Source organism: Otolemur garnettii, unplaced genomic scaffold (assembly GCF_000181295.1).
Source record: "Otolemur garnettii isolate 467f Iridium unplaced genomic scaffold, OtoGar3 scaffold00032, whole genome shotgun sequence".
NCBI classification, from domain to species: domain Eukaryota; kingdom Metazoa; phylum Chordata; class Mammalia; order Primates; family Galagidae; genus Otolemur; species Otolemur garnettii.
The window spans coordinates 12534406-12560740 of NW_003852427.1; the positions used below are offsets into that span (position 1 = coordinate 12534406).

At 36.0% G+C, this 26335-nt stretch overlaps 1 protein-coding gene and 1 pseudogene across 3 annotated transcripts in view; both read left to right on the forward strand.

Annotated features, from left to right (window-relative positions):
• The first annotated feature begins 315 nt into the window (after positions 1-315).
• Positions 316-26335, forward strand: part of U2SURP (U2 snRNP associated SURP domain containing) — a 52855-nt gene continuing 26835 nt past the window's right edge. Inside the window, exons 1-13 of one of the 3 annotated variants that reach the window (XM_003789461.3) lie at positions 316-492; positions 12014-12058; positions 14476-14601; positions 16614-16712; positions 17562-17676; positions 18377-18510; positions 19655-19722; positions 20263-20357; positions 20774-20809; positions 20900-20982; positions 21942-22107; positions 22293-22504; positions 23442-23485. In XM_003789461.3, the coding sequence (XP_003789509.1) occupies positions 448-492; positions 12014-12058; positions 14476-14601; positions 16614-16712; positions 17562-17676; positions 18377-18510; positions 19655-19722; positions 20263-20357; positions 20774-20809; positions 20900-20982; positions 21942-22107; positions 22293-22504; positions 23442-23485 (1268 nt within the window). In that variant the 5' untranslated portion in view covers positions 316-447. Of the gene's footprint in view, positions 493-12013; positions 12059-14475; positions 14602-16613; positions 16713-17561; positions 17677-18376; positions 18511-19654; positions 19723-20262; positions 20358-20773; positions 20810-20899; positions 20983-21941; positions 22108-22292; positions 22505-23441; positions 23486-26335 lie in introns of those variants that run through there. The other 2 variants (XM_023513019.1, XM_023513020.1) reach the window with 2 other exon arrangements.
• LOC100951771 lies at positions 4139-5434 on the forward strand (annotated as a pseudogene).

Here is a 26335-nt window from a genome sequence, read left to right on the forward strand (position 1 = left end):
CAACGTGTGATCGCCTGACTACCGGTCACTTCCAAACGTATTTTCTGAGTTGAAATAAAAGCTCTTCCCGGATGGCCAACGTATTACTTCTTTAAGGGGCGCTTCCTTCCCCGCCTAGGACATACAACATACAATTGGCTGGCATCTATCCCGGGTTGGTGCTGGGATAAGACAGTGATAGAGCAAGAGGAACAATGTGAATCTCTAAACCACGCGGCTCAGAAACGCCGGCAGGCGCCGAGTGTGCCGGGAAAACTGGCGGAGCGGAAAGGGCCGGGGCGTTCCTGACGCCGGAAGTGACGTGGCTCGGCTTCGCTTTAACTCCTTATCTCGGCAGTCGACTATTCGGTCTTGCAGGAGCCTCTGGCGGGCTTCGCAGAGATCGGCTCTTTCGGTGCTCGACTCGCCCGTGCTGCTGCCGTCGCCGAAGGAGGGGCAAAGCTCAAGATGGCGGACAAAACGCCAGGCGGATCTCAGAAGGCCAGTTCAAAGGTAATTTCTTAGAGGACTTCATAAGTCAGTGGGTCTATCCCTGTAGCCTGGGGCTTACAGACGCTTCTGGCCTACGAGAGGCGAGTGTGGTTGGCGTCCACGTTCTGGTAGCGATGGTAGGCCCGGGCGCCCCTGTAATGTGGTGCGCAGGTTGAGAGGCCTGGCGTCTCCCCTTGGTCCCAGCCTGGATTCGGCTCGAGAGTGTAGTGTCCAGGAGGTTGTGGCCGGACTAGTTCTTCCCGCGCTTGACATTTGAGTGATAACAAATTCAGATTGAGGTCCGAAAACATTAAAACGCACCCCTGGATATCAGCGTGTTGTGTTCCCAGCGCGCCGGACAGTGAGTGCCTGAGAGACGCGGGAATCGCTTCCTAGTATTGGAGTGTCTGCTGCTTTTTTCTCAGTTTTTTGGTTTTTTTATCTCACCTCATTTCCGGCTTCTCTGGTTTCTTTCTTTGCCTCCAGGGGATGAATAACCTCTAGGATTTCTCGCTGTGACGGGAGGACTTTTAGTGGAAGGACGCGGGGTGGGAAGTGCAGAGGCGGGAGCACCTCTGTTTGCAGGGCTGCGTAGTCAAGGTTAATGCTGCACTCTACACGTGGTCTTTACCTAACTTTAGGGGAAGTAAAAAAGTAGCACTTCTCTTGAAGGTCTAGGACTCGGTGTTAAGTGTTCCACTGACGAGAGCTTCCGTAGAATTGGAAGCTACCCAAGATTAGTAAATTGCATCTGAGTTTACAGGGAGCCGTGTGCATGTATTGTGAAACCAGTGAGTTGTAAAAGTAGTTTAGTGTTAGTGAGGTTGTGTTTATCATCGGATCTCAGTTGCCATCTTGGGCCAGTCATTTCATTTTTTATGGCTTTGAGTTTCTCATCTCAAATACGATATTAAAAGTAGTAGACACTACCGGGAGATATTTGTTAAACTTTTTGATGCTGATCCAGGAAGTGTGTAACACAGATTCTAAGGACTTTTACATTTTAAAGACCATATATGATTATACATCGGTTATTAGAAAGTTAAGTTTTACCGTACAGGGAGAGAGTCTTGTGTTTCCAGTTCTGAGAAACATAATGATCCATTTTATACTTGCTTTCTAATAATCTGAATCTTTATACCGTTTGGTTATTTTTACCAAATAGTTTGTAATTACTGATGGTTTTACCAGTCATCCATCAGTTACATGGTAACTGTGGTAGGGGGCCAGTTTTGATTGCTTTACATCATAACCTTTATTACATGTCAGTTTTTTTCCCCTCCCTATTACATTTCCCCTTCTACCCTTCCTTGGGGGATATGGGGGAATAGGTGGGTACCTCATTCTTCTTAACAGATTCTTGACAAGAACAGCCCCACTTACAGTTAGGGAGCTATTACTAAAGCTAGCTACATAATTCATGCATTAGCCTCAAAGTGATATTCTAAGTTTTCTCCATTTGAGGCCTTAGATATGTTGAAAACATTTGAATGTAAACGTTCAGGCTTTCTTCTAAAATAGTACTTCTCATGATTTTGAATGTGTGACTGTTCCCCTAATTATTTAGATTATTATCTGTTGATGCTATTAACATTTCTTACTTATAATCTGTAAACGAAATTAGAGTATGTTGATTAAAATAGTGCATGCATATGTAGTGGAAAAGTTGTGGATTTTAATAATAAGAGGTTTGTGTTCAGATCCTTGGCTTGGTGATTATATTTTTGATAATAAGGCAAATTGCTTACATTCTCAAGCCTCAGTTTCCTCATTTTTAATAAGTATATAATTCCTTTTAGTAGGATTTGTATAAAGGTTAAAGAAGTTAATGTCTATAAAGTACAGAATAAGTCTTCCTTTCTCCTCGTCTTTTTTGTTCTTAGAAGGAATAAAAAGTACTCGGCCGGGTGCGGTGAATCATGCCTGTAATCCTAGCACTCTGTGAGGCTGAGGCAGGTGGATTGCCTGAGCTCGCAGGTTCAAGAACAGCCTGAGCCAGAGTGAGACCTTGTCTCTAAAAATAGCCAGGTGTTGTGGTGGGCACCATAGTTCCAGCTACTCGGGAGGCTAAGGTGAGAGACTTGCTTGAGCCCAAGAGTTTGAGATTGCTGTGAGCTATGATGCCAAGGCACTCTACTGAGGGTGACAAAGTGGGACCCTGTTTCAGAAAAAAAAAAAAAAGAAAGAAAGAAAAAGTACTTAGTTTTCCAAATGTCAGAATAAATTTAACCCTGAGGTTTGGAATCTATCTCAGTCATCAGGAATCAAAATGAATGCCAAGATTGGTGCTTTTTATTTTTAATACTGTCCAGAATTTATTTGAGAAAGTGTAAGATAATTTTGACTAATGCTGCAGTACTTGGACTTTCTAGTCTTTACCTCTCTGATTTGATTTTCCTTCCTTTGGAGAGAACATTTTAGGGGTTTGTATTCTACAGTACAGATGGCGTGAACAGAGAATTCTATTTTATGATTCTTTATAAATTCTGGCTGTTACGGATAGGGATGCTTATTAATCATATTTCTAGACATTGAGGAAAATGTTAATTTTAAAATATATAATATGACAAAATCATTAATGTTTCTTAATTATAAAATAGATTAAATTAGATAACCTCTACAGTTCCTTCTATCTTTAAAAGTATTTTTATGTATAGTCAAATGACTTTATGCTTACTTGTCCCTAATGATGAAAACTACATGCCTTTTTATTTTCTGTGTAATTTTGCTGTACTTTGTAAAGTCTGGCAAATGAAGACATTCAGCAAATGTTTTAGAGACGAGCTGAAGTTTTCCTATGCGCTTATTTCTGTTTGTCACTGGACTAAAATATTATTTGGTGGGGGGGGGTGTTGATGCCTTGTTATAACTTTGATTTTGAGAGGAGAGACAAAGAAAGAGTGTCTGTAATTGTTTGTTTATAAAGTTACCAAACATTTTTCCTTAGAATTCATAAAAATGTATTATTTTGACTTTAAGAATTGGTTGCTTGCGCAGCAAAATGAAGATGAGGACAATGTGTTATTTTCTTCTGAGTTTCCTGTGCTGTATGTAATATTGCTAATATAAAATATTTCATTATTAAACCATGCCTGTTAAAAAATGGCAAAAACCCATATTGTCAAAAATTGAGTTAGAGAGGTCAATAGTTAAAATAGAAATTAGTACTAGATTCTGTGGACATTCAGTGCTTAAATCGCTTTGGGAACTATTTTGATTAACTGCCTTTGCTGAATAACAAAAAAAAATCACTTAAGAAATGAGTAAAATGAGGATCTGTTCAAGGCTTGTAATCCTTAGATAGTTATTAAAGCCAGTTTTCATTTTTTTGTGGTACCCAAAGATTTAACACATCAACTGTTATATGAGTTGTATTTAATGTACACTAATTTTGGGCCCCGGGCTTTGTGAAGTGTATGTAACTCATGGATCTCTTGAGCTAATAATAAAACACTCTGGCCCCAAGGAAAACGATTTTTTTTTTCTAGTATGGTAGTAAATATGTTATATATGATCAAACAAAACTCAAACCTTGAAAATTCGGCTCTCTGTAGGTTGCCAGTTTAGTTTAAACTAAATCTTTATTATGGTATGGTTGAAAATCACACACTTCCTAATGTGATTCTGCATGGTTGTTCCTTGGAGCAGTAGTCAATTATCTCAGTCTGCCTTCTCTCCTACCTAAGTGCATGCCACAACCTCATGGGAGATTCAGTGGACATGGACATCAGCCCCTCGAGGCCTCAGAACTTTTCAGTTGTGAACTAAAGGTCAACAAAAATTATCACTTCAAGGTGGATAATGATGAAGATGAGTACCAGTTATCTTTAAGAGTGGTCAGTTCAGGGCAAAGGATGAATTGCACATTGTTGAAGCAGAGGTAATGAATTATGAAGGTAGTCCAATTACAGTAACACTGGCAACTTTGAAAATGTCTGTAGAGCCAATGGTTTCTCTTGGGGGCTTTGACATAACATCACCTGTGATCTTAAGGTTGAAGTGCGGTTCAGGGCCTGTGCACATTAGTGGGCAGCACTTAGTAGCTGTGGAAAAGATCAGAGTCAGAAGATGAAAAGGACGAAGGTGTGAAACTCTTTAAGTATGTCTGCAAAGCCATCTGCCCCTAGAGGTGGTAGCAAAGTTCCACAGAGAAAAGTAAAACTTGCTGCTGAAGATGGTGATGATAAAGGTGAAAATGATGATTTTGACGATGAGGAAACCGAAGAAAAAGCTCCAGTGAAGAAATTTCTACTAAGCTTTCCAGCCAAAAAGGCACAGAAATCAAACCAGAATTGAAAGGATTCAAAACCAACAACACCAAGATCAAAGGTCAAGAATCCTTCAAAAAACAGGAAAAAACTAAAACACCAAAAGGACCTAGTTCTGTAGAAGGCATTAAGGCAAAAAATGCAAGCAAGTATAGAAAAAGGTGGTTCTCTTCCCAGAGTGGAAGCCAGGTTCATCAATTGTGTAAAGAATTGCTTCCGGATGACTGACCAGGAGGCTATTCAAGATATCTGGCAGTGGAGGAAGTCTCTTTAAGAAAATAGTTTAAACAGTTTGTTAAAATTTTCCATCTTACTTCATTTCTGTAATAGTTGATATCTGGCTGTCCTTTTAATAATGCAGAATGAGAACTTTCCCTACCATGTTTGATAAATGTTGTCCAGGTTCCATTGCCAAGAGTATGTTGTCCAAAATGCCTGTTTAGTTTTTAAAGATGGAATTTACACCCTTCACTTGCTTTTACATATGTATGGAATGTTATGATAGGACATAGTAGTAGTGGTGGTCAGACATGGAAATGGTGAGACAAAAATATACCTGGGAAATAAACTCAGCATTTTAATAAAGTAAAAAAAAGAAAATTTATCCTAAAATATAAGGTGGTTAGTTTTTTGGGTGGAAGTTGGAATTAGGAAACTCCATTTTTGTGATTGGTACTTTTTCGAAACTTGAATGTGCAGCACTGGTGCTAGAAAATGACTCTTGATGTGGTTAAAAAAAGTTTGTATCTTACTGGATTGAATAAATTGCTTTCTGTAAGTCTAATTTTTGTTTTCTTTTGGTTTGTAATTCTGAAGCTTTGTTTTCCCTGGAAGGTAAATCTAAGATTTTCATTTGCCTTAATGGGAAATGAGAGAAGGGCTCATGTCGTGTGCAAGAAGTTGAGGACACCTATCCTTTATTACAAAAAGCATCAGTTTTGAAATAAAAATAAAAACTTGTGACAAGATACTACAATGAAAAATAATATTGCAAATTATTTGCCTCTGATTCTAAATCGTTTTAACATTTTATTGCATAGCAACCAAGTACTGAATATTTTGCTAAAAGCAAGATACATTTGCCAATAGCACTTGAGGTCAATGATAGCATTAGATATCTGTCTATTCCCGAGGAGTTAAATGTTTCACTAGGCCCTTCCTCATTCTTGATAAACTACAGGGTGTTCATAGTGTACTTACAACTTTTCATGTAGTATTGGTAATACTGTGTATGTAATTTTAAAAATCATTTTAGGCTTGTTACTTAACTTACACATAGTACCTGTCTTAAGCATATAACATTTTTTTGAGAGGAGAGACCTTGGTTTGGCTTGGATAGTAGTATTAAGCTAGGTAGTGGTTACTTATTAATGAGTGGAGAGCATAGTATGTTGACAATGTGAAGTGTAATTTTGTTTGGTAGGTACTTGTTCTGACAAGTTCAGTCAACAGGTATAAATGGAGGCTTTGTTACTTGCTAGGTCTTGTGCTTGATGTTGAGGCAGAACATGTTAAATAAGACATTATTCACTTTGGGGAAGCATGCTGTCTGGTGGAAGAGAGCAAACACATAAAATAGTACAAAGCAGAGCTATTAGAAGTGTGTACAAGTTCAGAGGAAGAAGTAAGAACTGTTTGAATGGAAGATGGGGAAGTTTCAAGAGCATAGTGGAATTTGATTGGATCCTCTGAACAATTAGACTTTTTTGATGGTAGAGGTAGGGGTATGAAGAGATCGGTGGGTGAGGTGAAGAAAATAAGTTTCTGGGAAATGGATTGATGAATAGTTTGGTTTAGTTGGTGCATAGGGCATTTGCACTGGGAATAAAAGGAGCTGAGGCAGAAGAGTAAGTGCAGGTTAAATTGTGGAGGGCATTGAATGCTAGTGAATAAAATTAGAGAGCCATGGACAATTTGAGGCAAGAATGTCCTTTAGGGAAACAATTCCAGAGGCATGGTTTAGGGAGAATTTGAGGGTGAGGAGGACCAGCAGTTATTGCAGTGGTGATGGTAGATACTGAAGATTACTTCAAAAACCTCACTTCAGATCTTCTGGAAAGCTTTCCCTAAAAACCTGGCCCCTGCCCAGTTAAAATTTGCCTACCTTCTGTGCTTTTGTGGCATAGGTATATTGTTTACTTGTCTCTTTATTATTAATAACTAATAGAGGCAGGAACTATGTCTTATTTTACCCTATATCTTTAATGCAAGGCACAGCACCAACCTAATAAGAGATGCCCAGTGAAGGGTTGAAACACAATCATGTCTAAAAAGGAAAAGAAGTGTCCTCATGGAATATCTGTTAGAGATAAGATGAATAGGATTTGACTGGGTTGATTATGGTGGATAAGGTGGGAGTCCAGGATGACCCTATTATAATGCTGTTGCTGGCTAACACTGAGCAGTTACTAAGTACCAACCACTGTTCTAAGTGCTTCATGTATAGTTAGTTGCCCTTCACAACAGTCCTATGAGGCAGGTGCTATTCAGCTTTACAGTTAATGAAAGTAGGCTCAAGATTACAAATCTGGTGAGTGCTAAAACAGGAAGTCTGATTCCAGAACTTGTGTGCTTAATGTGTTTACTCCTTCTAGATTATGAATGTTTGAGAGTTATGATCCAGTGTCAGAAATAAGGGCAAGAGGAGAAGCTAGTGTGGGAGAAATTCTAGATGTGTTGGATTTGAGGAGCTTACATTCAGGTGAAAATGTCCAGGAGGCAGTTTGGGAAGGGATTGAAACCCAGGAGACAACCAAGAATATAGGTTAATAACTGGAAATGCTTCCTATGGGAGAGATTATGGAGATGAAAGCTGATCCTTTTAGAGGGTGAGAGGAGAAGACATTTAGGAGACAGATATGGGAATGGAGAGCTCTCTAGGCAGAACGGTGTTGGAGGAATGTTGCTCTGGATAGCTTGCTAATTTGGAAACTAATGTGTGGGGCTTTCATTTGAAGTAAAATAGGAGCAGCCGGAAAAAAATTAGTTTTGTTCTGAGCCAGCAAGATATAGGATCATAACATGTAGTGTAGTTGACTTCATCTTGATCTCCTTAGCAGCTATCAGAATGATCCTTTTGGATTTTCTTGCTGTCCTGCCATACATCTGTAATACCTGCTTTCTCTGGTCTAAGATAAAAATTTCTCTCCTGTGTATGTTGCTTTATTGCCACAAACTTCCCCTTTCATTTCTTGCTTTTGAATCTTTTCATTTGGATGAGGAGTTGTGCTGTAGACTTAAGATCTTTAACCATCATTATTAGTTTAAAGTGTTCTTCAGTTAAAGTAAAAAAAGCCCAAACCCAAGACAAATACTGTAGTTCAGTTCTGGTTAAGAGGAGAAGGCTTAGCTTCTGAAGTAGCGTTATCTTTACAGTTTATCTTGACCTTTAGGTTTAGAAGTTGGTTAGTCTTTTAAAAATCTTATTAACTGCTATCTACATCTCTCCAACTGTTCTTAAGCCTAAAAAAGCTCCATTTTGAATGCTGTGTAGGTATAGCTGTATATCTCTGGAAAATGTCTGGTTTGCAGTTAAGTATGATTAGTGACATTTTAGGTTTAATTAAAATCAGCCAGTACGTCTTCCTAAGCCATGCTGTTATTGCTCTGTTTGCAAATTCATCAAATTGTATTATTTGGAAAGCTGAGAAAGTGCTACTTTTGAATTGTTTGCTTTTGTTTTAGAGATTATTTACTAATTTGGTGAAAAATTGTGCAAGTGAGATTGTTTAATGTTATAGAGATTCGTCTTTTAAATGATTTAAGAGTCAAGAAAGATATAACTGTGGAAATAGGAAAAGTGCCTTGGTTTTTGTAATTTTTCTTTTTGTATCCTAGAAGAGATGATTTGGATATGGTGGTGTAGAAGATTAAAGAAGGGCTTTCTTAGCCACTCTCTTATATGCTTATTCATCTTGGTGAACTTTAGAATTATTTTAGCAATTCCCTTAGCACTTTGCAAAGATTTCCCTTTGAGTTGTTGAATGAAATTGTCTTAAATATTAAACAATGTTTCATTGACATTACTTTAATGTTATTTTTTCATCCATTAATATGACGTATCTTTTCAAAATGTGACTTAAATAACTTAATCCTTGCTAAAGTTTGTGTTTTATTCACAGAGATGGCATATATTCCTTATATTGGTTTTCAGGTGTTTTATATTTTTTGTTGCTGTTATGATTAAGATGTTAATTTTTGTTGTCTAAAAGGTTAATACTGGTATAATGGAAGACAGTTGATTCGGTTTTTAGTTCAGTCACTTGACCAAACTTGTTATTTTGTAATAATTGTCATTCTCTTGGATTTTCTAATTTCTAAATATCTGTAAATGGATTCATTTCAAGGTGTATATTTCAAAGTGTGTTTAAATATAAAAAATTTCTTAGGCTGGGCTCGGTGGCTAATGCCTATAATCCTAGCACTCTAGGAGGCCAAGGTGCGTGGATGTTTGAGCTCATGAGTTCAACTCAAGACAAGCCTGACCAAGAGTGGGATCCTCTTTCTACTAAAAATAGAAAAACTGGGTGGTGCCTGTGGCTCAGCAAAGGGTACTGGCCCCATATACTGAGGGTGGCGGGTTTGAACCCTGCCCCAGCCAAAATGCAACAACAACAACAAAATAGCCAGGCTTTGTGGCAGGCGCCTGTAGTCCCAGCTACTCCGGAGGCTGAGTCAAGAGAATTGCTTAAGTCTAAGAGCTGGAGGTTGCTGTGAGCTGTGATGTCACAGCCCTCTACCAAGGGCAACAAAGTGAGACTCTGTCTCAAAAAAAGAAAAGAAAAAATAAAAATAGAAAAACTAAGGCAAGAGGATCACTTAAGCCCAAGAGTTGGAGATTGCCATGAGCTATGATGACGCCTCGTCACTCTACCCAGGGCAACAGCTTGAGATTCTGCCTCCAGAAAAATTTTTCTTCCATACCATCTTGATCTTTAAAAAAAGATTAGGTAGGAGTGGCTGGGTGTGGTGGCTCATGCCTGTAATCCTAGCACTCTGGGAGGCTGAGGCAGGTGGATTGCTTAAGCTCAGGAGTTAGAGACCAACCTGAGCCAGAGAGACCCTGTCTCTACTAAAAATAGAAAAAATGAGTGAGGCTTTGTGGCAGGTGCCTGTAGTCCCAGCTGATTGGGAAGCTGAGACAGGAGGATAGCTCAAACTTAGGAATTTGAGGTTGCTGTGAGGTATGAGCCATGGCACCCTCCCCAGTGCAACAGAATGAAACTCTGTCTCAAAAAAAAAAAAAAAAGATTAGCTAGGAGAAGAACTTGAATGAAGGGACACAATAAAAACTGGGGACAGAAATAGCCAGGCATTGTGATGGGTGCCTGTAATCCCAGCTATTTGGGAGGCTGAGGCAAGAGAATCGCCTAAGCCCAGGATTTGGAGGTTGCTGTGAGCTGTGATGTTACAGCACTCTACCAAGGGCAACAAAGTGAGACTTTGTCTCTAAAAAAAAAAAAACAAAACAAAACTGGGGACAGAAAAAAGAATGAGATGGGAGCTATCTCACTGCCTGGTTGTCTTACTGGTTTTTGCCTAGACTAAGGCTCAGTATGTGGAATTTGGAGGAGTTATTGATTTTAGTATAAAAATCTGACTAACAGTTGTTAGTCCTCTATTTGGACAAGGTGAATAAAGCAGTATTATATAGATCCATGTTTCCATGTTGTTTTTCTTTTATTTGCTTTTTTCTATAACATACAATTCTTAATTTTCTCTTCAGTTAATACAGTACTTATGCTTATTTGAAAATCTGACCTGGGAATTAGAGTCAGGTGAGAAGTTTGTAATCCTTGATTTCACTTTTAATACTTAAATAAAAATAAGTACAATTTAATTACCCAATGCTATTATTTAATAGTTTTGAAGCTTGTTGTCTTTGTTCCTGGACGTATATTGAAAAAACAAGTTGTATATTAATACTGGATGCATAGTGATGAAACAAATATTGCATACCATGTATAATCTGAAATACAGATCAATTAAAAAATAAGATGGAATTTTAGCAGTTGATATTGTTGGGACAAACCATTACTTGAAGACTGAACTCATTCTAGTGCCAACAGTCAGCCTGTGGCGTGCTGAAGTAGATGCAGTCTTTTTAAAACAAGTTGTAAATGGTGGCCTGTGGGGATTTGATAATAGTGGTTTTTATTTTCTTGAGTTCTTTCTGCAGTAAAATTGTGCCTTTTAATAGACATCAAAGGTTTATATGTAAATTTCTTTATGTGGCTTTAGGTAGTTGGAGACAGAAGGGGAGATTTCTTTGTGTATTGTGTCAGTAAGCAATGTATCTGTTTGGGAAGAGCTTTTGCACAAACATTCTGTTCTAAAAATGGTGGTTAGGTTTCCAGTCTATACTATAAAAAGGTAACTGTGTCTCAGGCATATTCCATTAGCATTTATATCATATTTTTGGAAAAGTACATTCTGTTCTGGAATTCTTCTTGACCTCAAGGGATCCTTCTGCCTTGGGTTAGAATTACATGTATAGCCCGGTGCAGTGGCTCAGGCCTGTAATCCCAGCACTTTGAGAGGCTGAAGTGGGAGGATTACTTGAGTTTAGGAGTTTGAGGCTTGTCTGAGCGAAAGTGAGACCTTTGACTCATGAAAAAAAATTGAAAAACCGGGTGGAGCCCATGGCTCAGTGGGCAGGGCACTGGCCCTATATACCAAGGGTGGTGGGTTCAAACCTGGCCCCGGCCAAACTGCAACAAAAAAAATAGCTAGGCGTTGTGGTGGCTGCCTATAGTCCCAGCTACTTGGGAGGCTGAGGCAAGGAAATCGTCTAAGCCCAGGAGTTGGAGGTTGCTGTGAGCTGCGTGATGCCACAGTACTCTACCATGGGCAATAAAGTGAAACTCTGTCTCTACCAAAAAAAAAAAAAAGAAAAAAAAGAAAAAATTGAAAAACCCAGCTGGGCGCCAGGGCGAGCACCTATAATCCCAGCAGCTTTGGAGGCTGAGGCAGCAACATGCTGAGTCTGAGGTTGCAGTGAGCTATGACGCCATTGCACTCTGCTGAGGGGATAGGGTAGAACTCTGTCTTGACAAAAAAAAAAAAAAGGAAAAAAAAATTACAGGTTATAAGTCCATGGGTGTTTGGCTTGGAAAAATGTATATACTTTGTATCATAGTATTTTCTTAAGTCAGAGATTGCCCTTATTAGTTTTATTAGCTGAGTAGAAAAATTAGGAAAGAATAGATATATGGTTTTGTATAATAAGATGTTTTTAAATCCTTAAAATACTGACTTTTTTTTTATACTTGCAGGCGAGATCATCAGATGTTCATTCATCTGGCTCTTCAGATGCACATGTAAGTCTAAAAGGCAATCTTTGTTTTTTTCTTTAAATTTTAATTTCTCTTTGTATGTGTCCTGAACCTGTGATTTTACTTGATAAATAAATAAATTACGTTGGTTTTTTTTTTTATTTTTTTTCGAGACAGAGTCTTATTTTGTCGCCCTCAGTAGAGTGCTTTGGCGTCACAGCTCACAGCAACCTCAGATTCTTGGGCTCAAGCGATTCTCTTGCTTCAGCCTCCTGAGTAGCTGGGACTATAGGTACCTGCCACAACACTCAGCTATTTTAATTTTTTTGTGTGTGTGTTTGAATACCTTTTTTTTTTTTTAATCATTGGGGATTCCTTTAGGGTACAAGAAACCAGGTTACACTGATGCATTTGTTAGGTAAAGTCCCCACTCAGCTGGTTTTAGAGGTGAGGTCTCCTTGTGGTTCAGGCTTGTCTTGAACTCATGAACTCTGGTAATCCACCCACCTCAGCCTCTCAGAGTGCTAGGATTATAGGCATGAGCCACTGAGCCCAGCCTCAACATAATTAGATTGTATATACCTTTTTTCTTTGACTCTTTTGGCTAGGTGCCCTCATTTTTTGTGCTTGCATAAGTTAGCCCTCTCAAACCATGTTAGATACCTAGTGTGTATAATTCGATTTTTTTTTTTTGATTGTGTTTACAAAATTCTGTATGTACTTATATAGTGACTGTGAGATTGCATTGTACATACTCTTTTCTCACTGTACGGAACACCTGTTAGAAATCCCTGCAGGTCAACTGGCATAGCCCTAATCTGTTCTTTCTAAAAGCATCATAATGTTCACAGTGGGAAAGTACAATTCTTTATTAAGCTGTTTATCTGCTAATGGATATATACTTTTTGTTTAAAGCTTTTGAATAAAATTATGAATAATACTACAATAAATATTCCTTTACATATGTTATAGCAGTGTTCAAAGTGTGGTCTGCAAACCCTTGGGGATTACTGAGTCTTTCAGAAGGCCTGTAAATTCAAATATATTTTGTAATAGTACTAAGGCTTTATTGCCTTTTTCACTGTTTTGACATTTGCAACAATGTAAATGTATCTGGAAGTGCAAAATCACTTGGTGGGTAAAAGGTTTAGCACTCATCAAGGTAGTGACTCCAAAATGTATGGTAGTCATTGTTTTCATCTCCACCAGGTGCAGTAAAAATACCCTAGTTTCAGTTAAGAATGTTCTGAGTAAAAGCAGTAGAACATCTGTTTATTAGGTCTTTGACCTTTTGTACATGCTTTTTAATATTCTATATGATGAAGCAAGTAGTATATACAAGGTTCTTAAGCTTACCAAAATGTGAGCTTTGTCTGAGAAAAAGTACTTGTGCAGTTGTTTAAGTTTGAGAACTGAAATTAGTTGCTTTTTTTTTTTTTTTTAAAGGGAAAACCATTTTTAGTTGGGAATGACAGACAAATACAGTCAGACTTGAGTATTTGGCAGATATTTATTTATTTATTTTTGAGACAGAGTCTCAAGCTATCTCCCTGGGTAGAGTGCTGTGGTGTTACAGCTCAAAACAACCTCAAACTCCTGGGCTTAAGCGATTCTCTTGCCTCAACCTCCCAAGTAGCTGGGACTACAGGTGCCTGCCACAACGCCTGGCTGTTTCCTTTTTTTTGTTGTTTTTGCAGTTGTCATTGTTGTTTGTCAGGGCTGGGCTGGATTCTAACCTGCCAGCTCTGGTGTACATGGCTGGTGCCCTAGCCACTGAGCTACAGGTGCTAAGCCTGGCAGTCTTTTTTTTTTGAAAAGGAAGGAATTCTGTTACTTCATGAAAAACAATTGGCATAAGTATAAAATTAAAACTTTTAAGTGCAAGTTAGAATATTAAAAATTTTCCTAGTCTTAAGGACTTTTCTCAAAATCAGAGGTGATACTATGTGGTGTGATTTTCTTGGTTGCAGCTGTCATTGTTTGGTGGGCCCGGGCTGGATTAGAACTCACCAGCTCAGGTGTATGTGTCTGGTGCCTTAGCTGCTTGAGCCACAGGCACCGAGCCAAAGGGGTGTGATTTTCTTTCTTTCTTTTTTTTTCTTTATGAGACAATCTTTACTTTGTCACCCTTGGTAGAGTGCCATGGCATTGTAGCTCACAGCAACCTCAAACTCCAGGGCTCAGTGATTCTCTTTGCCTCAGCCTTCCAAGTAGCTGGGGGCTATAGGCACCTGCCACAGCACCTGGTTAGTTTTCAATACAAAGTTTCATTCTGACTCAGGCTGGTCTTGAGTGCACTCAAGTGATCCATTCTCCTCTGCCTCCCGGAATGCTAGGGTTATAGGCGCAAGCCGCTGTGCCCTGCCTAAGGGGTGTGATTTTCAATAGTGTGTAATAAATTGTCATTATTTGGCTTTGTTATTTGTAGTTATAGTACTATATGTGTTTTACTTTTCTTGAAGATGGATGCATCTGGACCCTCAGATAGTGATATGCCAAGTCGGACACGTCCTAAGAGCCCAAGAAAACATAGGAATGAAAGTGCCCGTGAAAGCCTTTGTGATTCTCCTCATCAGAATCTCTCAAGAGTGAGTAAAGATAGGAAAGAATAGTTAATGATTTTTATCTGTCCTTGAGGGAATTTGATGATTGAATATCTTGGTTTTATACTTGTTTCATCTTGTTCTATTTGAAAATAGCATTCTTTTTATATTTGGGGTAATGGTAAGCTCAAGTTCATGGAGGGAAATGTTTTTTAGCTCATGTGTGAGATATGTTTTATTAAAAGTTTTTACTTTTATTAAAAAAAAACAAGGGAACATACTTGGATGTAAAATGATTAACAATCAGATTTATCTTTCCCTCCTTAATATCAAATATTTTACTGAATCAAATGCCAAATACCAGACACTGGAATACACAGACACTTAGAACAGTTGTTCTTCTCAGAGCTTAAAGTCTAACCCTGGGAAGCCCACAGGAGCAGGTACTATTCACTTTGCTAAGTGCAGTACCCAGGGCAATACAGGGATACAAGAGAAAGAGATTCTTTACTTCTGGATTTGCAAAATGCTTTTTGGCATTTTTAGTCTTTTTTTCTTTTTTTTTTTTAATGTCAAATAAATTTTTTTGTGTGTGATTATATTTGGAAAATATAATCCAGCCATTACCAACTGTTATTCACCATTGATAACCCATTATTTTTCCTGCTTAACATTTCTGAACAAAAATATATTTAATGTATTTTTACTTGGCTCAAATCCCTTTTACAGGAACACATTTTAAAATATCGAGTTTTCAGTTCTGTTATTCTTTTCATTTCAGAGAAAATTCTATAAGTACGTTTTTAAATAGATGATTCATTGTATTCTGTTGAGTAAATCCTTCATAATTTCCTTAATCGTTTCTCTCTTGGGTTTCTAAATTTAGTTCTTAGGGTATAAATAAATTTGAACATAGAGATTTTGTCTTGTTTTTTATTGAATTTTTGTGTAATTTTACCATTCCTTCAAACTTCTGAATTTGAAACTGAAGATACTAAATGATGGAGAAACATTTTTCTTTCTATTTTGAGGGGAAAAAATTATTTTGAATGTATTTTTGAAACCTGGTATTGACTTTTGGGTTATAAATGCTTTATTTCCCTCAGAGGGATTTTAATATAACCTTAACGTAGTTTGCAGCTATGCTTCTACATTTTGTACCTTTGAAGGGTAAGCTGGGGAATTGATAAAGTCTAATTTTGTAATTGGTTACCTTCTCATCTGAAGAAACCTTCAGATCTCAGTATTTTAGGTTATATTTAATAAACCTACCTCTTACATTTGTGAATCAAATGAGTAGCTGATAGAACAACTAAAGGTCTAAATATAACTTAGGCCATATTTCAGAATGATAGAACAACTAAAGGTTTACATAGAACTTATTCAGGCCATATTTCAGAATGAAATTACTTTTAAGTCGTTATATAAATGAAGTCTTTGTTAAAATACTATTACTTAAATTTAAAAATCAATTTATATAGTTTAATTTGAGCTCTAGCCAAAAAGACTGTAGGTGATACATTCCCAGAAAAGGAAATAAAATTATGTTCACAAATATCAGTATCATTGATGAACAATGAGATAATTCACTAAATTATGAAAGGCAATTATGAGATGGATAGTTCACTTGCAATGAGGGTTATAGATGACAAATTCCTGCCGCTGGACCATAGAAATGTGTGCCTCCCTCTTCCTGTTTGAGGATCTGTTTTTGTCATTGCAACTTTTGCCTAAAACATGAAAGTGCTCTTTTTTTTTTGTTTTTGCTTCAGCCCCAGTGTCTGTGTCTCTCTGTTCTAGATTTATCTTTTTTTTTTTTTTTTGGTAAAAAGGGCTTTTGTATGTTTTTGACCTTGAACTAGCAAATAAAGACATTTTTTAATGAATACTTAGGTGAGAGTCAAGCCCAAAGTAGGCACCTAATGTGTAGAGTAGCCCCAGCTTTTCTTTACAATGAAATTTTAAAAAATAGTAATCCTTCTGAAGACTTTTTAAAAAATCTGTAGATAACTTTAAAAAGGTGTACATAAAAGTGTGCTTTTTATTTATTTTCATAGCCTCTTCTAGAAAACAAACTTAAAGCATTCAGTATTGGAAAAATGAGTACAGCTAAACGAACTTTAAGTAAAAAGGAACAAGAAGAATTAAAGAAAAAGGTAATATTTAAAATGTATTTTGAATTGTCCTTGAAAATGAATGTGTCTAAGGGGCAATAAGTGTATAGGCAGTAGGGAAATGTTCTTCAATGATTTTTGACCTCTAGAGTATTTCTCACTTTATACACAGGTCACATCTATATAACACAAGGTATATTCCAAGGAATCTAGCTTCTATCCTGTTTCCATTCTTCTACTTTTGTTATTTTCTGGTCTTTTGTTTTTGTGTAAGCGTGTGTGTATGTACATGTGTTGTACCCATATACTATATAGCATGCTGTCATTCATCTAATAATGCTTAATTTTTCTCCCTTTTTTAACATAACACTATATCTTGGAGATTACTTCAAATATATATAGAAGCATTCCTTTTTTAAATGGCTGTAGATAATGCAGTATTTTATTCAACTAAAATCCTTTTGAGGTCTTTTGCCATTACAACTGATGCTGTTATAGATAGTGTTATAGATAGGGTTTTGGATTTTTGCTAGTATATCTTTGGGATATAACGCGTGTGTGCGTGCATGTGTTTCTGAGACAGAATCTTTGTCACTCAGGCTAGCGTATGGCTGGTTATCATAGACCACTTAACCTCTAACTTCTGAGCTTAAGAGATCTTCCTGCCTCAGTCTCATGAGTAGCTGGGACTATAGGTGCCTACCACAATGCTTGGCTATTTTTATTTATTTATTTTTGTAGTTGTCATTGTTTGGCAGGGCACAGCTGGGTTCAAACCTGCTAGCCCCAGTGTATGTGGCCGGAGCACTAGCTGCTGAGCTACAGGTGCTGCCTAACTTTGTATATATTAATAGTTTTTATATTATGTGACATATTTTTGTGTGTATTTAGGAGGATGAAAAGGCAGCTGCCGAAATTTATGAGGAATTTCTTGCTGCTTTTGAAGGAAGTGATGGTAATAAAGTTAAAACGTTTGTGCGAGGAGGTGTTGTTAATGCAGCTAAAGGTAAGTGTGAATATTATAGTCCTTGAGCAAACCTGGTCTTGATGGAATGACTGCAGGTAGATAATTATGGAAAGAGGCTTTGAATTTTACATTTTCTTTTAATTAGCACCCTCTAGTGGTCATATTAATTAGCAAAATAAATGAGTGTGGATTGATGCTATTGAAGCTGGCTAACTTTTTTTTTTTTTTTTGAGATAGAGTCTCACTTTGTCACCCTCGGTAGAGTGCTGTGGTGTCACAGCTCACAGCAACCTCCAACTCTTGGGCTTATGTGATTCTCTTGCCTCAGCCTCCCAAGTAGCTGGGACTACAGGCGCCTGCCCCAAAGCCCGGCTATTACTATTTTTTTCTTTTTTGCAGTTATCATTTTAGCTGACCTGGGCCAGATTCCAACCTGCCAGCCTCAGTATATGTGGTTGGCACTGTAACCACTGTGCTATGGGTGCCGAGCCTGAAGCTGGCTAACTTTTAAACATTTTGTTCTCTTTGACGTTTAAAGACAGCAGAGCACTTTGCAAAAATTTTAATTTGTTTTATAGTTTTACTGCAAAATGATTAAATTAGTATTATTGAGGATAAGGTGGTAATGTTTTAATCTAATCTTTATACTGAAAGCATTTTACTTATTTTTTAATAAAAATAATGAGTAAAGAAAATTAAATGTGAAATTAGCTTTAAAACTTAGTATTTTAAATTTCAGAAGAGCATGAAACAGATGAAAAGCGAGGTAAAATCTATAAGCCATCTTCAAGATTTGCAGATCAAAAAAATCCTCCAAATCAGTCTTCCAATGAAAGACCACCGTCTCTTCTTGTGATAGAAACCAAAAAACCTGTAAGTTATACTTAGATAGTTGAACATTTTTGTCCGGAGGTGACACTGCTGACGGTCCTTTTTAGTACTTCCACTGTAAGCAGGACTTTGGTTTTTTATTTTTCATTTTTTAGGGGGTAGAGTTTTGATACTTTCTAAACTCAGTAATCTGCTTAGATGAGAGAGATTAAATTGCAGTGGGACATGTAGATAATACTCTTGTGCTTTTTAAGCAATGAACATTTGCTGTTATACTCATTATGTATTGCAAGTCAAAAATTGGCTATATTGTAGGTGTAAATGTAAACCAGTGGGGTTGTCTTTTTTAAAAATTCCAAACTGAGATTATTTAAATTATTAGCCTGTGTAGTATATGTTTTTAACAAAACAATTTTTAATTATGTTGATACTTTTAAAAAAAGTTAATGTTTATGCCTCTTTCCAGAAGCAGTTTTTAAAAGAGATTCCAAAGATGTTACTCATTGTTTCAGTAATTTATATTCTCCAAAGGTGGTTGCTTTGAAAAGTGTGTATTTTTGGTGGTTCTTGGTGACAGTTTCTCTACATGGCAATTTAGTTATTTTATGTTCATTTATTTTTCCCCTCAATATTCAGGCTTAAGTTTTTTTTTTTTGAGATAAAGTCTCACTTTGTTGCTCTTGGTAGAGTGCTATGGTGGCATAGCTCACAGGAACTTTAAACTCTTGGGCTCAAGTGATTCTCTTGCCTGACCTTCCTGAGTAGCTGAGAGTATAGGTGCCTGCCACAACGCCCATCTATTTTTAGAGACAGAGTTTCGCTTTTGCTCAGGCTGGTCTTGAACTCCTGAGCTCAGGCAGTGCACCCACATTGGCCTCCCGGAGTGCTAGGATTACAGGCATAAGTCACTGTTCCCAGACCAGGTTTAACTTTTATAGGCTTTGGGGATAATGTTTCTGCCTCTTTTACTTAAAGACTACTGGTTATCATCTTAATTATTTAATAGTTTTAATAGTTTGTTATTTTAGCAGAAGAGGACTAGAATTTCAGTGATAATAGTAGTGTTCCTTTTCAGTTTAAATAATTAGAACATATAATTGGCACTGAAATGAAAATAATATTGTCGAATCACTAGTTTTACCTGAACTTCTTCTGTTTGAAGTATAACTTGTCATATCCTTCATAGCCACTGAAGAAAGGGGAGAAAGAAAAGAAAAAAAGCAATTTGGAACTCTTCAAAGAAGAATTAAAACAGTAAGTTTTATAGTCTGGAGAATAACTATCGTAGGGATATTGAGGTGGTACATAAGGACACAGGTATGAAGAATGTAGTGTACTAATTAGTTATTATTGACCAGCTTGCCATGAGGTTGTTTTAGATATTATACTTATGTTTTAGGTGACATATTTGAAATTAAATTAGCATTTAGTCCAGTATCTGGGTTGTTTGTACTATGTAGATTTGCTTAAATTGCGCTATCTAATGTCCAGAGTCCTGTTTGCAGTGGAAACAGTGAGGGGCAGTCGACATTAGCAAGAAATGACAAATTCAGTGGTTTTAGTGTTGAATTTCCTCCTCACCTTCTTGCTTACCATTGCTAGTATGATACTATTAGAAATTTGTTCATGGTTCTGTTATAGCTGAGGGATACTCTAATCTTGGCTATCAGCACTGGTGTTTAATTATAGATACTTCCTATCATTTGAAGATAGTACCTTGATAAGTTCTAATCATACTAAATGTGAACAAACACATCTTGGCTCATTTTTAGTGATTGTAAATATTTTCAACAGAATTCAAGAAGAGCGAGATGAGAGGCATAAAACAAAAGGCAGGTTAAGTCGATTTGAGCCTCCTCAGTCAGATTCTGATGGTCAGCGTCGTTCTAGTAAGTGACATTTATTTTAATGTATTTATTTGTGATTCATTACATCAATCACTCTGTACCCTTGGGGTATATGTTCTGAGACTCTGAGTGGATGCCTGAAATTGGATAGTACTGAAAACTATATATATACTGTGTTTTTCCCTATACATGTATACCTACAAGTACATTCCTACGTCAAAGTTTAATTTATAAATTAGGCACAGTAAGAGATAAAGAATAGGTGTAAAGCACTTATAACAATATACTTTAATAAAAGATGTGTAATTGTGGTTTTTCTCAAAATATTTTACTGCACTGTACCACAGGCAACAGAAATTGTGGAAAGCAGAGCTGTGGATAAAAGGGGGGCTACTGTTTTCTAAAAGCTAAAAGTGTTTTTCTTTTCTTTTCTTTTTTTTTTTTTAAACTCCCTTTAGTGGACGCGCCTTCAAGAAGAAATAGATCGTCTGGTGGTAATACAGTTTTTTGCTCTTTTAGCCAACAAGAAATTGTCCAAACTTTGTATTTTGCAGGTTATAATTTTTTTGTTCTTTCTGTCCTAGTTCTTGATGATTATGCTCCTGGCTCACATGATGTAGGAGACCCAAGCACTACTAATTTGTACCTTGGGAACATTAACCCACAGGTAATGCTGGTAAAGTAAGATGAACATTGACTCATGTGCTTTATACTTTTAGAAGAATAAAAAAATCATCAAGATTCTACAGTTGGCAAACTTGGTGGAATTAGTCTCTAAGATTATCCTGTAAACTTGAGACTTGTATGGCCCAAATTAATCTTGTTACAGATTATTAAGAGCTTTTCTCCTCTTTCAGCATTTGGACTGTACTCTGAATTTGAAATGTTTTGCTAGGTGCTGTTTTTATTATTTATCAAATTGGTATTATCAGTGGTGGATGATAATTTTGAGACTGCCTACTTCTAATGATAAGTTGTTTTCCTTATGGAGTCCCTTTTTCTTTTTTGTCCTCATAATAGCAAACTAGTATTTGTGCTTTTGTCTTTTATATTTTAATTCTCTTCCTGATTCAGTAAAGTGAATTATGTTACCGGGATATAGCAGTTGTTATACATAATATATCCTTTAAAATTATATATATTTGGGGCCTTCATATTTACTGTTTTCTGTTTTCTCTGCTCTTAATTACATTGGTAGTTGGAAAGAGAAAAGATGATTAGATCCTTTTTTTCTTTTATGGGCAATAATTATTTCCTCCTTAACCTAGATGTGCTAAGTAGTCTTGCCTGAAAAATGCTGTAAATGCCCAAACAGTGTTGCTGTAGAACAGCTTAGTTAGATCCTAGAACCTTAAAACAGAAAGAGGGGAAATAAAAGTTTTGATTTCCCTAAGCGCCACAGCCTGGCATCTTATTTAAGTAAAACACAATGTTTCTGGCATGAAAAGACTTATGACTATCCCATGAGGGTAGGATTTTACCTATGGAGAATTCCTAGTACATGAATGGAAAATTTTAACATTAATAAATTGCTTTTCATTTTGGAAAAACTTTGTGTTCTGATTCACAGAATTACTTTCTTCTCCTTTTTGTTGCATACTTAAAAACTCTTATGCCTTTTAATAGATGAATGAAGAAATGCTGTGCCAAGAATTTGGAAGATTTGGACCATTAGCCAGTGTGAAAATTATGTGGCCTAGAACTGATGAAGAGAGAGCAAGAGAGAGAAATTGTGGCTTTGTGGCCTTTATGAATAGAAGAGATGCTGAAAGAGCTTTAAAAAATTTAAATGGTAAGAAAGTTTTTATTATCCTTTTCTAGAATTCAGACATTTTTTTGGTTCAACAAAGTATTTGTAAAAATTCTAAGAAGGAAATGGACCTAAAATGGAAAGATTAAAAGTGGAAGTTAATTCAAATCACCAGAAATATTTTCTTTCTAAAGTTACCAAAGTGACCTTTCTTTTCTTTCTTGCAGGAAAAATGATTATGTCTTTTGAAATGAAGTTAGGTTGGGGTAAAGCTGTACCTATTCCTCCGCATCCAATATACATTCCGCCTTCTATGATGGAACATACGCTTCCCCCACCTCCATCCGGACTGCCTTTTAATGCGCAGCCTAGAGAGCGCTTAAAAAACCCCAATGCTCCCATGTTACCACCACCTAAAAACAAGGAGGATTTTGAGAAGGTAATTTAAAAAATGTACATAGGGCCGCATCTAATTTGTAAATACTGAATCTGTGGTAGTATTTCTTTTCAAAAATTTTGTAGAAAATGTGTGTGTAATTCTGTTTGACAACTCTTAAAGAAATAAGTAGATGTGTTCCCTGCCTTAGCCTATGGAAGACCCTGTATTGAAATACTAGGTCATATTTTATTTGTGGCTACCATTCCTTTTTTGACCACTTGTTAAGTTTTTCTTTCTTCCTTTGTCCATTGTTGTATCCAGGTTTGCTTAAGTGCAGTATCTAGATTTACTTTGTTCTGAGAAAGTGATACTTTGTATTTGGTTAAGTGACATTTCAGTTAGAAAGAGCTCCTAAACAGTTAAAATTGTTTGGATGGCAGCTAGTTAATTTAGTTCTCATGGTCTGAGGTATTAGAATATTTGAGAGAATATATGGTTTTTTAAAAAATGGTTAACTAATCTAGTAAAAGCAAAGGGTGAGTATTTTCTTTTTATTAAACATAAAACCAACTTAATTTCAAGTTACAAAAATTTGTTGGTTCTATTATGATTAATTACACTTACAATGACAGGGCTGGTTTTAAAGGCTTGGGAACAAAGTAGCAAACTGTATGGTCAGAGGCAAACAGTTAATTATTTCACAAATTAAAATCTTTATCTGATAATTCTCAGTGTAGTACCTTTATCAGTGCATTGATGTGCATTCTGGCAGGAATGTTCTGATTCTTTGCATTTAGTGAACATTTACTGTTCACTGAACACATCCATTTGCATTTATGTAATTGCTAAGTGTATAATTACTTCAAATGCAGTGATTGCCTGCAAAACTTGTGATTAGATGTGTAGTGTTTTCAATGCATATGTATATTTTTGCTTGTTACTTGTTAACAATACTCACATATTCTATGTTTATTATCTGATGTGACTTCATATACAGACTCTGTCGCAAGCCATAGTCAAAGTGGTTATCCCAACAGAAAGGTACATGTTTTTCTTTATTATTACTGATCTAAATATAGACAATATCCCCTTCTGAATTTAAAAAAAATGGTGTTGAGGAAAAGGTAGTATCTTGACTGAGCAATGGTTCCTTCCCAGTACTTTTTGGGGGGATATGTGAAATTTAACTAACATTAGTGTACTTTGCAATTTTGTGCCATAATCATTTTTATTTTCCTTGTTATCAATGAAGGGAATTTTTGTAACTTGAGTAGTTAGAATATGTATATTAGCTTTAATTTGGAGCTGTTTATTTAGACTATTGTCACGGGAAAATAGTTGTCTTAAAATGTATCTTAAATTTTAGAGAATGTTGCAGTTTGACCCAGTCTGTCGTTATTTTCTTGTTTCCTGTATTTTGTATATTTACTGTATAACCTTGGTTTGAGTTCTCCTTACTGAAGGCGTAGCTTGTTTTTTTCCAATTGATTTTAAGAAGAAATTCCTATTATTTTCATGAACACTGGACATACTGGACACTTATTTTCATAATAACAAAGGTATTTGGAATTCTTTTTATTTTTCTTTCTTTGTTTTTTTTTTTTCTTTTTTCTTTTTTTCTTTTTCAACATACTGTTAAAACAGAAGAATTCATGCCCTAGGTGTGCTCTTGCTCAGTCAAGCTAAGCCTTTTCCCAAACACAGGAACACAACACTGGTTGAATAATAAATGAACACAAAAGAATACCAAATTCTCTTTGACATTGGCCTTGGTGAGCAACACCAGCTGAACTGTCTGCGGCAGCGGGGGACCAGGAAAACATCATGGGATGGATTGGGAAAGTATACAGTTTTTGACCAGACATTGGTACGATCGACTCCAATAAATGTGGTTTTATTATAACTGAGAGACTTTTTTTTTTTTTTTGGTTGTTGTTGCCCAGAATAAGATAATTACCATTTTAAAATAAAGTAATGCACTTTAAGTATATCTTCTTTTTGTACTACACTGCTTTGTTTTGATAGAAGAATCACCATTTTTTAAATAAGAAATTAAACACACTATCTTAAAAGTGTGATAACAATTCCTTAATAATCTTGAAGTCAAGTTAGTAACAACTAATTGTCAGATTTTGATTTTAAATAATCATATGAAACATTTTACAAGTTCTTTTGAAGTTTCAATTTTTCTAAAAACAGATTTTATCAGTTACAAGCCTGTTTAAAACTATAGTGTATTTTTTCCTCCACTAATAAAGCATTAACAGGGAAGTATTTTTGTACCATTTATAAAGCATAGATCTAGTAGTAGCTTTCCATGTGGCTCAGCTTAATTCTAAACAAAATTTTGAGTATACATTTTGCTGGGAAGTCTGAACTCACTGTCAAAGTGATCCTTTGGTTATAAACTTGTTAAACCATTTTTCATATATCTTAAATACTGAAGTCAAGTTGCTTTGACTTAATTCCCACAAGTTTATGATGTATAGCATTTGTTCACCTAGTAATTAGTCTTATATATTATGAGACACAAAATTTCCCTTGGCCTTAATTTGGCTCATAGTAATGGGAATTTTGGAATTGAGTTATAATTTAATGTTACCTCCCTTCCTTCAGAATAATATCTTTGTTTATATGGATGCTGAGAATACATTCTCATTGGATATCAAGGACTGCATATTTGCAGAGTAATGCTTTTGTGACAGAAAAATAATTTTCAAGAATTAAGTGATGTTTTTGGTTTTGTTTTAATAATTTGAGATTGAATTAATAGTTTTAAATATATACTTTCCCTTTTGTAAAGAGTTAAACTATAATACAGTTTTTTTTACCTTTTTAAGGCTTAAATTGATTTTTTACTATGTGGAAATTTTAGTGTCCACTTAAGTAGCTTTGTTTGAAAAGTGTGAGAAAATAAATATAGTCACAATGAGATAGATTATTTTATTGTTTATGTACTCTGAAACAGGGCATTATAGAGCCCAAAAAGTCTGTTTTAATCTATAACTATATATTTATTTATATTCCAGCAGTTATATGAACGTAATTTGAGCTGGGAATGCTAAAGGTGTAATTTGGTTTATGCCTTGTACCAAGAGCCAATATCCTTTTGTTTTCCCAATTGTTTGTCAACTCTGTATGCTGGGGGACTGGTGAAGTGAGAAATCAAAAGCAGCTTGTAAATAAGCTGAACCATTTTGCCTGACACTATAATGAATGTCTAAAATTGTGTTTAGAGTCTAATAAGGGATTACATGGTTTAAGACCCAGCTTCAGACTAAAAATAAAGGCTATGAGTCCAGCTAATAAAACAATTATTTTAAAAAGTTATGCACATATGCTTATTTTTGGCTAAGATGTTGGAAAACTGTCATAGAAAGTGGGAAGGGCATCCCACCATGTCTCCCATTGTAGAATATTTTGAAAAGAGTAGGACTGCATTCACTTAAGAGTTTCATAATACATCAATCTTCATTGATTGGTAATATAGAGGTAGAATTGTTTGTGTCATGAATTGTGAGCTAGTTTGAAGTATGGTCCAAAGGGATGTTGCCTCATTAAATAAAGGTCAGATTCAATAAAAACTCCATCTGATATATGTGTATCAGAAAAGCACAGGAGTTGGATGGATTTTTTATTAAATCAGGTCTTAAACTTGTTAAATAATTTTGCATTTTAATAAATTGTAGTTGTGGTTGTAATATTTCAGTACCACGACAAAAGTGCTTGGTTTAGGAATATTTTCTTTTAAAACTGAGATAGTGTGTAAATTTTTAGGTGGGTGTAATGACATGCAAACTTTAAGTTACTGATTTTATATATTTACAGCTTTCCAGTTAGTTGTGATTTATAATTTAATGTTTCGCTTTTGGAAAATAAAATTAAATGGCA